Source organism: Quercus robur, chromosome 11 (genome assembly GCF_932294415.1).
Source record: "Quercus robur chromosome 11, dhQueRobu3.1, whole genome shotgun sequence".
Classification (NCBI taxonomy): Eukaryota; Viridiplantae; Streptophyta; class Magnoliopsida; order Fagales; family Fagaceae; genus Quercus; species Quercus robur.
This window is the reverse complement of record NC_065544.1, coordinates 3,281,632-3,294,760: the sequence shown is the minus strand read 5'-3', so window position 1 is coordinate 3,294,760 and position 13,129 is coordinate 3,281,632. Positions and strand designations below refer to the sequence as shown.

The following is a 13,129-nucleotide window of genomic DNA, read 5'->3' as shown; positions in this document are numbered from 1 at the left end:
AGCTTAAAACTGCCCTTTATCAATTGGGTCATCATCTCTCATGATCATATATTGGTTTGTTGAATTCTAATATATGATAAGCACAATATTGGTACACAAATTTTCAGCTTTTATTTTTAATGAAAAACATTCATTCTTCTATATTTATAATAGCTGATATTTTGTACATTTGTTTGTTAATTACAAGAGTATTCTTTAATTCATTGTATAGAGTGATGAGAGAAGTCTCTCAAAACATGGATGCCAATGAAGATTTGAGTCCTAGATTCATGGATGTCAATGAAGATTTGAGTCCTAGAGTCATGGATGCCAATGAAGATTGAGTCCTAGAGTTGGTATGGAATTCGATACATTAGAAGATGCATGGGAATTTTGGCTAAAAAATGGAAGGCAAATGGGCTTCGATGTTAGAAAACATTACATAAATAAAAGTAAGAAGGATGGAAAGATAACATCAAGGGGATTTGTATGTGCAAAGCAGGGCATTCGAAGTCCAAAAAAAGAAGATATGATTCGCACTCATAACCGAGATGATACAAGGACTAATTGTCCTGTAAAGCTATATGTTTCATTAGTGCAAGAAACTGAGAAGTATAAAGTGACTGATTTTATTGAAGAACATAATCACACTCTTCATCCATTAGAAACAGTTTATATGATGAGATCTCAATGGAAAATCTCAGAAGTTCATGCAGAACTGATTGAGTTTGCATGCTCTTCTAGAATCAAGCCAAAAGTAGCACATGAGTTAATGAGTAGAGAGGCTAGTGGGAGAGCTAATCTTGGATTCACTGAGCTTGATTAGCATAATTATCTTAGAACAAGTTGGCAAAAAAAATTGATATATGGTTAAGTGCATGATTATTAGGATACTTTCAGGGACAATTAACTGCAAATCCATCCTTTCAATATGCAGTACAATTAGATAATGTTGAGCACATTACAAACATTTTTTGGGCTAGAATGATTATTGATTATGCTAATTTTGGTGATGTGATGACATTTGACACTACATATGGTACTAATAAAGAGTTAAGACTATTAGGGGTGTTTACTGATTTCAATCACCATAGAGAATTAACGGTTTTTGGGGCTGCTCTTTTATATGATGAAACGGTGGATTCATATAAGTGGCTTTTTGAAAGCTTTGTAGTTGCACATGTAGGTAAAAGACCTAAAACAATTGTTACAGATCAAGCTCCTGCAATGGCAAAGGCATTGAATGAGGTAATGCCTAACACTTACTGTAGATTATATACTTGGCACATAATGCAAAATGGGATAAAACATTTGGGGAATTTGATTGAAGATGGTTCTTCTTTTCTTCAAGTTTTTAAAACTTGTATATTTGTGTTTAATGATGAAATTGAGTTTGAAAAAACGTGGGAGGACATGATTGACACTTATGCTATTCATGATCGTAGTTGGTTAGATAGTATCTACAAATTGAAACGAAAATGGGTAAAGTGTTACATGAAGAATGAACTTACATTGGGAATGCAAAGTACCCAACTCAATGAAAGTTTGAATGGAGATTTAAAAGATTACTTGAAATCTGATTTGGATCTAGCAGAATTTTTTGCACATTTTGATTGGGTGATTAAGTAAAAACGAGAAAAAGAGTTACAAGCTGAATCTAATACAAGACAAAAATTTCCCCAGTTGGGCTTGAAAAATTCTCCCTTGTTGAAGCAAGCAGTACAAGTGTACACAACTACAATATTTCGAATGCTTCATGATCAGTATGACTTGGCATCAACAGCAAGGATAAAAAATCTCAAAGAGGACTTGTTAGTGCATACATACACTGTTGAGTTTCCACATAAGCCTGGTGAGTTCATAGTATCTTATGATACTGTAGATAAGACATTTTCATGTAGTTGTAGAAAGTTTGAAATAGTTGGGATTTTATGTTGCCATATTCTAAAAGTCTTTGATTCCCTTAATGTAAAGACAATTCTTGATATGTACATTTTGAAAAGATGGACAAGAGAGGCAAAAAGTGGATGTATCTTGGACAATAGGAGAATAAATGTGGAAGAGGATGTCACCTTGATTGCTACACAGCGGCATAGAAGATTATGTCCCAAGTTGGTTCAGTTAGCTTCTCAAGCAGCAGACAATGAAGTGGCATTGCTTTAATAGAGAAGATGATAGAGGAATATGAAAAAAAGGTTGAAGATATTGCAACAAAAACTGTGACTGGTCATCAATTGCCCCATCAAATGCCATTGTGTAGTGGTAATGAAAATCTTGATCCTAACCAACATTTGGAAAATTTGGTTGAAAGAGTTAAAGGTCTTAAGAAAAAAGAAGGTCACAAGGGTGAAAAACGAAAGAAAAGTTAGGTTGAGAAGCAACAACAAAAAAAAAAAAAAAAAAGGTAGAACTGAATTAAATGATGAGGTTAGTCAACAGCTTTCCAAAGCAAATATTATTTATTTATTTTTATCCTCTACTAAGTTTCATTGTTTGTAAAAATTTTATATTGTTTTGGCTAATAATAATATTTGTCTTTCATATAGGAACCTAGTTTTGCTCCTAACATGCAATATAATAATTATGGCTCACATGGAGAACATTATTCACATCAAGTAAGAGTTTTTTTTTTTTTTTTTTAATTCGTATTATAGATAATTCATGCAATTGGAAGTTGTACTACACTTGCCTTTTCATTTGTGAATTTATTAATAAGGTTTTCATTTTTTTTGATATAGCATACTTATCCTGCCAGCCTTTCCACACCAATGATAACCTCTGAATTGGGATCAATTCATAGTTATCAAACTAGTTTCACGTCATTCTTAAAGGTAAACTTACTTGTTAACATGTTTTGCACTTACAAGTAATTAGATGATTTCTTAAACTCTCTTATAATCATTATGATTACTTAGGCACCATTAACTCCATTATTGTCTCAAGTATCAAATTATGCGGATGTTGGTTAGGTAAAATGTAAATGTTGCCTTTTCATTTGTGAATTTATTAATAAGATTTTCATTTTTTTGATATAGCAGACTTATCTTGTCAGCCTTTCCACACCAATGATGACCTCTGAATTGGTATCAATTCATAGTTATCAAACTAGTTTCATGTCATTCTTAAAGGTAAACTTACTTGTTAACATGTTTTGCACTTACAAGTAATTAGATGATTTCTTAAACTCTCTTATAATCATTATGATTACTTAGGTACCATTAACTCCATTATTGTCTCAAGTATCAAATCATGCGGATGTTGGTTAGGTAAAATGTAAACGTTGTCATATTTTGAATAAACTTGCCTTTTTACTTGTTTTGCAATCATAATTTATAAGTAATTAGATGATTTTGTAAATTGTCTCTCTTATAATCATTGTGATTACATAGGCACCATTAACTCCATCATTGTCTCAAGTATCAAATGATGCGAATGTTTGTCAGGTAACATGTAAACGTTGTCATATTTTGAATAAACTTACTTTTTTACTTGTTTTGCAATTATAATTTATAAGTAATTAGATGATTTTGTAAATTGTCTCTCTTATAATCATTGTGATTACATAGGCACCATTAACTCCATCATTGACTCAAGTATCAAATGATGCGAATGTCTGTCAGGTAACATGTAAACGTTTCATACATGAAATTTTAAATAAACTTAATTGTTTATAATTTTTATGTTTTATAGTCGTAAGTAGCTAGAACATTTCTTAGATTTTTACTCTTATAATCATTGTGATTACATTGGCAGCATTCATTACTACCACCTTCACTCCATTGTCGCCTCAAGTATCAAATCTTGTGAATATTGGTCAAGTAAAAAATAAATGTTTTCTTACATGTTTATCAAATAAATTTATTTGTTTATATATATATATATATATATATACACACACAGGAAATGAAGTTAGGTTCAATTATGCACTAACTCCATGTGTTGAAAATATAAATGCTTACCTGTAAATACAAAACTTTTTTGGTATGTAAAAATGTAAAAAATGATAAGGTCATTTATAGTGAAATTTTCTCATGTTTGTTTAATTTCAAAAAGTAACTTGATTTTGTTGACATTTTTTCAGGCTAATATTGATTTTGTAGTATGAAGGACAATATTTTTTGGCAGTTTGTCTGAGAGTATATTGCACAATGGACATGGATAATATTGCACAGTGGACAATATTTTTTGGATAGTTTTTTGAACAACATATCTAACAACGTAGATAACTAATTGCACATGAAGCAAATTTTTTTGATAATTTTTTGTAACTAAAGAAGCTACTCAAACATGTTACACATGTTAGATTGTACAAGTGCATGTTTGAGTAACTTCTAGTTAGACATTAATTATATATACAAGTGATTAATATTTTAAATGCAATGGCATGTACTAAACTATTGTTCATTTTTTGAATGCCAGTGATTAATATTTTTAATGGTTCATCACATATACATGCTTGCTTCATCGCAACAAAAAAATAATTTGTTCGTCTTTCATGTCATGTTTGGGTGTGATTTATATAATTTATGAGGTTTGGTGCTAGTTCTGTTGTATTTACTAATGTGTATAGGGCTTTAAGTCATGTTTTGATAACAATAGAATTTGCTTACTCACCAATTAAAAGTAAATTGTGAGATAATTGATCAATTGCTTTCCTAAATTTGGGAGTGAGTGGCTACATATGTATTGTCATAAATGTTTTTCTTCCTTTGTTTTTAGGGGATGTTTTGGCGTTAACATTGCTGATTTTCTGCATAGACCACTGTTTCCAGAACTCTATATGCCAATTAACTTTGCTGATTTTGGTGTTAACTTTTGGCTTCAGAAGGATCGGTCATATAGCAAAAAAATGACCACTAGACTAGAGGAATGACATCCTTGATTCACAATCACCAAGGAATAACATCCAAGTCAGAGTCCCAAACTAAAGCTATTAGAACACAAAAGCAGTCTAAATACTAAAACATTACACAACTTCTAGCCAAATATCATCTACTGTCTGTCATATAGTAAAATTAAAATAATTTAAAAAATTCCTTACCTATTTCTAATGTGTAAATGTGCTTTGCTTCTTGCTTATTTGGTGTGACATCCACAAAATAAGTTCAAAATTTCCAACCAAAAATAAAGAAAAAAACATCCATTCATAGATGAAATAAATATATTCTTCCAAATCAGCTACCAAGGACAACTTCATATTCCAAATACAACAAATTTCTAGAATCACATAATAAAACTGCTATCTAATAACAAGGAAGACACACAATTTCTAATCCATAAAAGCCCCTAACCGACTTCCAATCCAAAAACACAACAAAACTACTAAAAATCCAACATAATTCTTTTTTTTTTTCTTTTTTTTCTATTTGATTTTTTTTCCTTAAAATAAAAATTACAATATGCCCACCAGAACCAGAGAAGCCATTATTTCATTTTGTCGATTTTCACTCGGACCTGTTGGCGTACCTTTCAACCTTATCATCCTTATGTCGGTTGATGTCGAAAACAACCAATCAAAGATCGACCCAAGGAGACTATCACAAAGGGGATTTTGGGGATTTTCCAACAATACAATGGCCAAGTATTGTCGGAACCACCGATCCGGCCAATGGCTTCGTTGCTTCAGAGAGACCTTCACTCCATGAGAGTTGGGACTTGGGACAACTTCACACACAAGAAAGAGGGAGTGTGAGTGTTTAGGGGTTTGGTTTCAAATGCTAAGTTTCAGTGTTTGGGTATGAGCTGGGGTTACTGTGACAATGGAGTGAAGGAGAGGTAGAGAATGGGTTGAAGGAGAGGCAGAGAGCGGCAGCTGTGCAAGGGAGAGAGAATTTTTTTTGATTATTTGAAAGTTTACTCAGACTTACCAGAAACAGTGGGCAGGCTATGAAATTTTTTAAGGGTAAAATAGTCTTTTTGTTATTTGGTGAGGTGTCAAAGATTTAAGCCATTAGATTAAATCTATAGTTGAGAATTTAGGTATTGCACGAGATATGAATCCAATTTTAAGGACCCAACTTTTGTTGTAATAGAATCAAAAATTAATTGTTTTTAAATCCAAATCATATTCATCCAAATCATCATTAGAGGGATCAATATCCTCTTCCTTGATGATTTTTAAATCCATTGATTTGTTCCTAATAGTTTGAAGTAGGGATAGTTCAAAATTTTGTAAGGAGCCAACAAATGCATCAACCTTGTGTCAAGGTCCTTACCCTCCCCTATGATAATGACCTTAGTACGGAATCTCTTAGGCAAATATCTCATCATTTTCCTAAAAATTTTAGGTTCAAGGAATTTTCTTTGCCTTAAACATAGATGTTTGATATAAAATTCATCAAATGACTCCTCTCTTATCTTAATTTCTTCAAACATAGATGTTTGACATTTAAAATTTGGGAAGTCATAACAGCTTTAATACCTTCATGCATGTGTGGTCATTGGTATAGCCCAAGCCTCTTTAGCAATTTCAACATTAGATTTCCTCCTAAAATCTTCTTAAGATACAACCATAAATATCATATTCAAAACTTTATTATTATAGTATGCCTTCACAAATAGATCTTTGGTCCATTAATCAGTGGGGTTTTAGGTTTGGTCCAACATTTCTCAACAGATTACCACACTTTTTCTTCAATAGATTCTAGAAATGCTCTTATGAACACCTTTCAATAAGCATAGTTATTGTCGTCAAAGTGAAGTGAGATACTCAAGGATTGACCACGATCCATTGGATCCAAAGATCACACTCAAGAAACTAATCATGGAATCGACTAAACCTAATACTCTAATGCCAATTAAAAAGACTATTTTGACCCCTTAAAATTAATAAGGGGTGGATTAATCAAGTTAAGCCAATTAACCATAATGAACCAAATTAAAAGGCTGTTGACTTATCTAAATTAAATTATCTTAAAAATTGATGATAGATAGAATTTTAGTTGGAGTAGAATTTTTATTTCTTGAATTTTAGTAATAGAGTTTTGGCTAAAATACAAATCCTAACAATTAATAAGCTAAAATAATTTAATAATTAATTAGAGTATAGCCAATTTCTAGTAGAGTGAAAATAACCACTTAGTGCACGCATAGTTCTTAAGGGCCCGTTTGGTTATAGTTTTCAAAAATTGTTGTTTAAAAAAATGTGAAAATTGTGGTTTAAAAAGTGTTGTTGAAAAACGTATTTTTAGTGTGAATAAAACAAAAAAAATGTGTTTGATATCATGGTTTAAATAACATTTTTCAGTGTTCAAAAAATATAAAATATGTGTTTGGTATGTGTGTTTTGAATGATAAAAAAAGCTAACCAAAATACAAAATAAATATATTTTAAATTAGGAGAGAGAAGCCCATAAATCAGAAGAGAGCCAAAACATTTTAAAAAAAAATGACAAAGTATGAAAAAGCTGACCGGCACTAGTGTTTGTTGTTTGAGATAATTACAGAATTGCCACTTAGCACTAGTGTTTATTGTTTAAAAACTATCTGGAGCTGATTTCAAAAAATGGGTTTTATAACATTAGTTTTTGAACAATGTTTTCCAAACAATAAGGACAAAACTGGTACACCAAACATTTTTTTTTTTTTTTGAACACTAGTGTTTAAACATGGTAACCAAATGGCGCCTAAGGAGTCCAAATCTTCTGTATCACTTTTTGTGTACCACTCTATATTCCACCAATCAGTATTTGCCATCTTTTCATTTTACTTTCCTTATAAAATAACTGAAGTTTAAAATGGAAAGCAATCATACACATGGTAAGTAGTGATTGGTGGAACATAGAGTGATACACAAAAAGTGGTACTAAGGATTTGCATTTGTTCTTAAGACCCAACTTTTATTATATTAGTATATGATTTGATTAATGTCACTACAAAATCTCCCACATCAAACTAGCCATCAAACACTCTAAATTTCAAATTGCATTGCTATAGTAACTCGCTGGGTTTTAGAAAATTATCTTGTAAGAAAATGGTCTCATGCTACCATTTCCTGAAATACCACCATCTATGTTTGGGAGATACCATTGCAATATAAATATTAGTTATTTTATCCACATCTCTCTCTCTCTCTCATGTGGTACTTTCCACTTGGGTCCAATTTTTTTAAAATTTGTTTGTGATTTGTTGGCTGAGCCGAATTTGCTATTCAAATGGTAGGGCTTTAATGGGGAAGCTTGAGGGGGGTGGGGGGATATTTATATTGGAGAATAATAACAATAATAATAAAAGAGAGTAAAAGATTATTTAAATGGATATGAAGAAGAAACAAAGAGCCTACATGCTACATGTGAGAAATGGGTCAACTAATATTTTTTTTTTTTTTAAGGTGACCTTTTAGCTAGAATTTAACTTAAAATTTAGATATGTTGATATGAATGCATGTTTTGTTGTTCAAAGTTCAACTAATAGCTTATTTCCAACATATTCAAATGCCCTCCCAAACTATTACAAACAAAAGCAGCAGCAATAACAACAACTACAACAACAAAAACAAAACTAGAAGTGAACAAATAAATATTGGGCTTTAGAAAGCCCAACAATGTAGTCATGTAGGTTTGGGCAAGAATAACAAAGCCCAAGTAGTCAAAATGGAAAGCTTCCTCAACAAGCTGAATTGAAAATGTGTAATCTCCCTCCAAAAATTCCAATAAATCTCCATACCATTAAGCCCGCTCATTTCCATATCATCGCTTCTTTCCTTTACCATATTATCGTGTTTTTGCTTCTCTCTCTCTCTCTCTCTCTGTGATTGTGTGAGTGTGAAGTTAAACAGAAGAGAGAAAAGTAATGGAGCAACAAAGAAAGCAGAAGATGGCAGTTGAGGAACAACAACAACAACAACATGAACAAGTCGAAGAGATGCAACAAGGCCCTACCCCAGTCGAACAACTTCAGGTCAGTTTCTCATTCTCTCTCTCTCTCTCTCTCTCTCTCTCTTACTCCCAATTTTCATTTTTGGGATTTCGTTTTCTTAAGAAAAAAGAACAAAAGATTTCTCTTTTTAGCTTCAATCCCTGTAGAATGTTGTTCAAGATTCAATATCTCATATGGGTTTTCTCTATTTCGTCTGATTATCACTCATTCACGATGTTATTTGATTGGCTCCAAAGTCAAAACCCTAACCCACCTTTCTTTCTTGTCAATTGTCATATGGGTTTTCGATTAAATTTGATATCTTTGATTGCAAATGGAAAACCCCTTTAAAAAAAAATTAGTTATTTATTGAGAACCAAACTCTGTGCTAGCTCTACCAATTAGTAAAATTTGTTATGGAATGAATTGTGTCTTGGTTGTAATTAAGTAGCTTAGTTAATTGTGTATTTTGATACATTTGTTTGTGAATCTTCAACTCAAGGCGGCGGGCATTGCTTCCATTGACGTTAAGAAGCTTAAAGATGCGGGTCTCTGCACTGTTGAATCAGTTGCTTTCTCTCCCAGGAAGGAACTCCTTCAAATCAAAGGAATTAGTGACGCTAAAGTCGACAAGATCATCGAAGCAGGCATGTCTTTTGTCATCATTATACTCTCACACCCTTCAATATTGCTTTTGTTGTTTGTTTGTTTTGCAATATTATGCAATTAGCCTTTGCCTTTTATTCATTGCCAGCTTCCAAGCTAGTGCCTTTGGGTTTTACTAGTGCTAGCCAACTCCATGCCCAGAGGCTTGAGATCATTCAGATAACATCCGGGTCAAGAGAGCTTGACAAGGTATTGGAAGGTGAGTACTCCTGCACCAATCACCATGGTCTACAAGCTTTTCTTATTCAATGTTAAGCTGGCTACTTGTTTTCGCTAGTTCAAATTCCCTTGACATAAGATCAAATGATCATTCATTTTGTTTTTCATTTTTAAGATTGTTTAATTGCGGGTTCTAAATCCGTGACCTCAACTTCCTCCCAAACTTGTGACGTGAGGAAGTATGATTTGTGCCAAGAATCATTGGCGTGATGTTTCGTATTTGTAACTTGACAATTGACATGGCTGGCTTATGACAGGAGGAATCGAGACAGGATCTATTACTGAGATATATGGTGAGTTTCGCTCTGGAAAGACTCAGCTGTGTCACACACTCTGTGTCACTTGCCAGGTATGCTTCTTTTTTTTCTTCTTCTTCTTCTTATTTTACCCCGCATTTTATTACATGTTGCACCTTTACTTTGCAATAGAAAGCAGCTTCATCAAATGCCACATGACATAGATGCATACTTTCTTTTCCGCTTTACAAAGTAAAATTAGAATTTCAGTGCACTTTTACTTATCCAAAAAAATAATAATAATTCAGTGCACTTGTTAGGATTCTTTGAATGATTGTGCTTGGCTGCTATGCTTAATTGAGCTGTAAGCTTAGCTGCAATAAGCCTAGCTGCTGTGATGCGATGTGCACCTGACCTTGCTGTTACCAGATGATACTATTGTATTGGATAGCTTAAGTAATGCTATTCCATGTTATGTACTGTATAGTGGAGCAGAAGTTATGCACTGTTTGGTAGCATAGAGAATCTGGTTGTAACTTCCTGCTCAATATACATGTGGATAATTGTAAATAGTCATGTGGTTAAATAGGCAGGTAGTTAGGTGGTTAGTTGCTAAGGAGTAGTTAGAGTAACTAACTGACTCTTATAGTTAGTGCTCGAGTAGTTTAGATAAAAGGAGGATTTGATTTGTAAAGGATTCATAACAGAAATAACATTCATCTTTCTCTCTTACCTCTAGAATTCTCTCTATCTTGTAGGCCTGGCTCCCTTTAAGAAGCCATTTCTTAATCACATAAGCAAAGATAAGAACAAGGTTCTTATCAGCGCTTCTATGATATTTCATTACTAATCTGAAAGGTCAGTTCATTGAGTAGGTACAGCATTAATCAATCTCTACTCTTTACATGCTACTGCCCGTCTGCTACATATGATGCCAATTTATTCAATGCATACACTTTGACATTTCAGCTTCCATTAGATCAAGGAGGTGGAGAGGGAAAAGCAATGTACATCGATGCAGAGGGCACATTTAGGCCACAGAGACTCTTACAGATAGCAGAAAGGTGTCATACAGCTACCTTAAATTGAATATGCTTCTCTGCTGTGTGAGTTATTTATAGCCAATGGTTTTGAATGCTGCAGGTTTGGACTGGATGGTCCTGATGTCTTGGATAATGTGGCTTATGCTAGAGCTTATAACACTGATCATCAGTCAAGACTTCTGCTTGAAGCAGCTTCAATGATGGTGGAAACAAGGTGCAGTACTGTTTTTTTTTTCTTTATCATGCTAATGAATCTATTCTTCAATATTGTCACTATCAACCAAAGTCAAGAAAAATAAAATGTAATCTTGTTTGTTGTGTCTTATATTATTTAGAAATAACAAATTCATTCGTTGCATAGGAGCTTGTCATGTGTTAAAACTTGATTTGGTGAAAGACATACTCCCCTGCTAACAGTCAATGAATTGACAATGAAATATGTTTTATCCATAATCCCAAAAGCACTGAACAGACTTGACCTAGACACAAACAGATATTTTAATTTGGAAACACAATTTTGTAAGACAGGAGAATTTTATATTTGTCCTAAACTGATGTTTGATTCAATTTTTTTTTTTTTTTTTTTGGAACAGAAGATTTTTGAAAACTCCATAGCCTGTTGCACTATATTTGGTGATTTTTGTTCAATTATGGATTGTCAGTATTTGTTAGGTGAAGGGTAATTAATTTGACATTTTCTCACAACATATCAATAAATGAAGAATTTCTAGTTGTGTGCCTGCAGCATATTTGAGTCATCTTGGGTTGCTTTGATATGCTTTGCCAGTGTAGGCAATACTAATTTTCTTCAATGGATTTGTTTCTGTAGGTTTGCTCTTATGATAGTAGACAGTGCTACTGCTCTCTACAGAACAGATTTCTCTGGAAGGGGAGAACTCTCAGCCCGGCAAATGCATCTTGCGAAGTTTCTCCGGAGCCTTCAGAAATTAGCAGATGAGGTAAGGCCTCCTACATTTTGATCTCATATTACCAACAATCTATTGTTTACAAAACCTTCTCGTTGTTAGGCTTTAGGAACCCTTTTTTTTTATTATTATTAAAGTGTTGGTCTTTAGGAACTTAGAATCATTCAACTGAGAATTCAGCGTAGAGTTAATTTCTTAATGTTTTCTGTTTTTGATAATGCCAATCAGCATTTGCAGTTTTGCACATTGTTTATCTTTGGCATTTATTATTCAACATTTTCCTTCGCTATTCGGTGTTCGTAGTTTGGTGTCGCTGTTGTTATTACAAACCAAGTAGTCGCACAAGTCGATGGTTCTGCAATCTTTGCTGGCCCTCAAATCAAGCCTATTGGTGGTAACATTATGGCTCATGCTTCCACAACAAGGTTCGTAAAACAAACTTTATTCTTCAGAACCCTCCCCCAAAAGAAATGGCTCCTTGTCTGAGTGTCACTGAATGTATACTCCTATTTTATCCTTTTTACAGGCTAGCTCTGCGTAAGGGAAGAGGAGATGAGCGCATCTGTAAAGTAATAAGCTCTCCTTGTTTAGCTGAAGCTGAAGCACGGTTTCAAATTGCTGTAGAAGGTGTAACTGATGTCAAGGACTGATCCATTTCGGGCCATCATTTTCCAAGACTTTTGCAAATTCTTGTTGATCTTGTGTTGTTGTATCTTCTAACGGATCTGCATGCCAGCAAAGTCTTTGTAATTTTGTTTACAGTTAGGTGCTTCCAAATTTTATTAGATGTTATGAAGCTTTGCAGGTCTTTTTTCTTTAGGGGCTGCTCCTCTCTCTCTCTCTCTCTCTCTCTCTCTGTGCTTAAATCTGTGTGATATCACTAAAATAAAAGTAGAAGTATTGCATGGATTTTATAGTTTTTCCAACATTTCAAGTGACTGTACTACTTTGAGAGACGTTTCTTTGTAAAGTAAATTATGAAGATATTTTGAGCATATGTTTATGTAGATGTGCAATGTGATGCATGAGAGGAGAGATATATAAATCTTCAAAATGCCTAAGACTCTTGTAGCTCAATGGCATTGTCTGATTCTCCTAATGAGAATTGAGTTTTAATACCCCCTCCCTCACCCCCACTTATTGTAAGTAAAAAAGACAAAGTAAAAAATAAATAAGTGTTGATACTTATTTTTGCGACACATTT

General features: G+C 33.3%; 3 protein-coding genes across 3 annotated transcripts; all 3 read left to right on the top strand.

Moving 5' to 3' along the window:
- Nucleotides 1-337: 337 nt before the first annotated feature.
- On the top strand, nt 338-805 carry LOC126707137 (protein FAR1-RELATED SEQUENCE 5-like). The gene has a single exon (XM_050406739.1). The coding sequence runs from the start codon at nt 338-340 to the stop codon at nt 803-805; it is 468 nt and encodes a 155-aa protein (XP_050262696.1).
- Nucleotides 806-963: 158 nt separating this feature from the next.
- Nucleotides 964-2,142, top strand: LOC126707136 (protein FAR1-RELATED SEQUENCE 5-like). The gene is made up of 2 exons (XM_050406738.1): nt 964-1,596; nt 1,663-2,142. The coding sequence occupies exons 1-2, from the start codon at nt 964-966 to the stop codon at nt 2,140-2,142; spliced, it is 1,113 nt and encodes a 370-aa protein (XP_050262695.1).
- Nucleotides 2,143-8,652: 6,510 nt separating this feature from the next.
- Nucleotides 8,653-12,932, top strand: LOC126706675 (DNA repair protein RAD51 homolog). The gene is made up of 9 exons (XM_050406208.1): nt 8,653-8,877; nt 9,338-9,482; nt 9,590-9,700; nt 9,978-10,069; nt 10,926-11,020; nt 11,100-11,213; nt 11,829-11,958; nt 12,229-12,350; nt 12,452-12,932. Exons 1-9 carry the CDS (start codon nt 8,770-8,772, stop codon nt 12,573-12,575), a joined length of 1,041 nt encoding a protein of 346 aa, XP_050262165.1. The 5' UTR covers nt 8,653-8,769; the 3' UTR covers nt 12,576-12,932.
- The last annotated feature ends 197 nt before the right edge of the window (nt 12,933-13,129 follow it).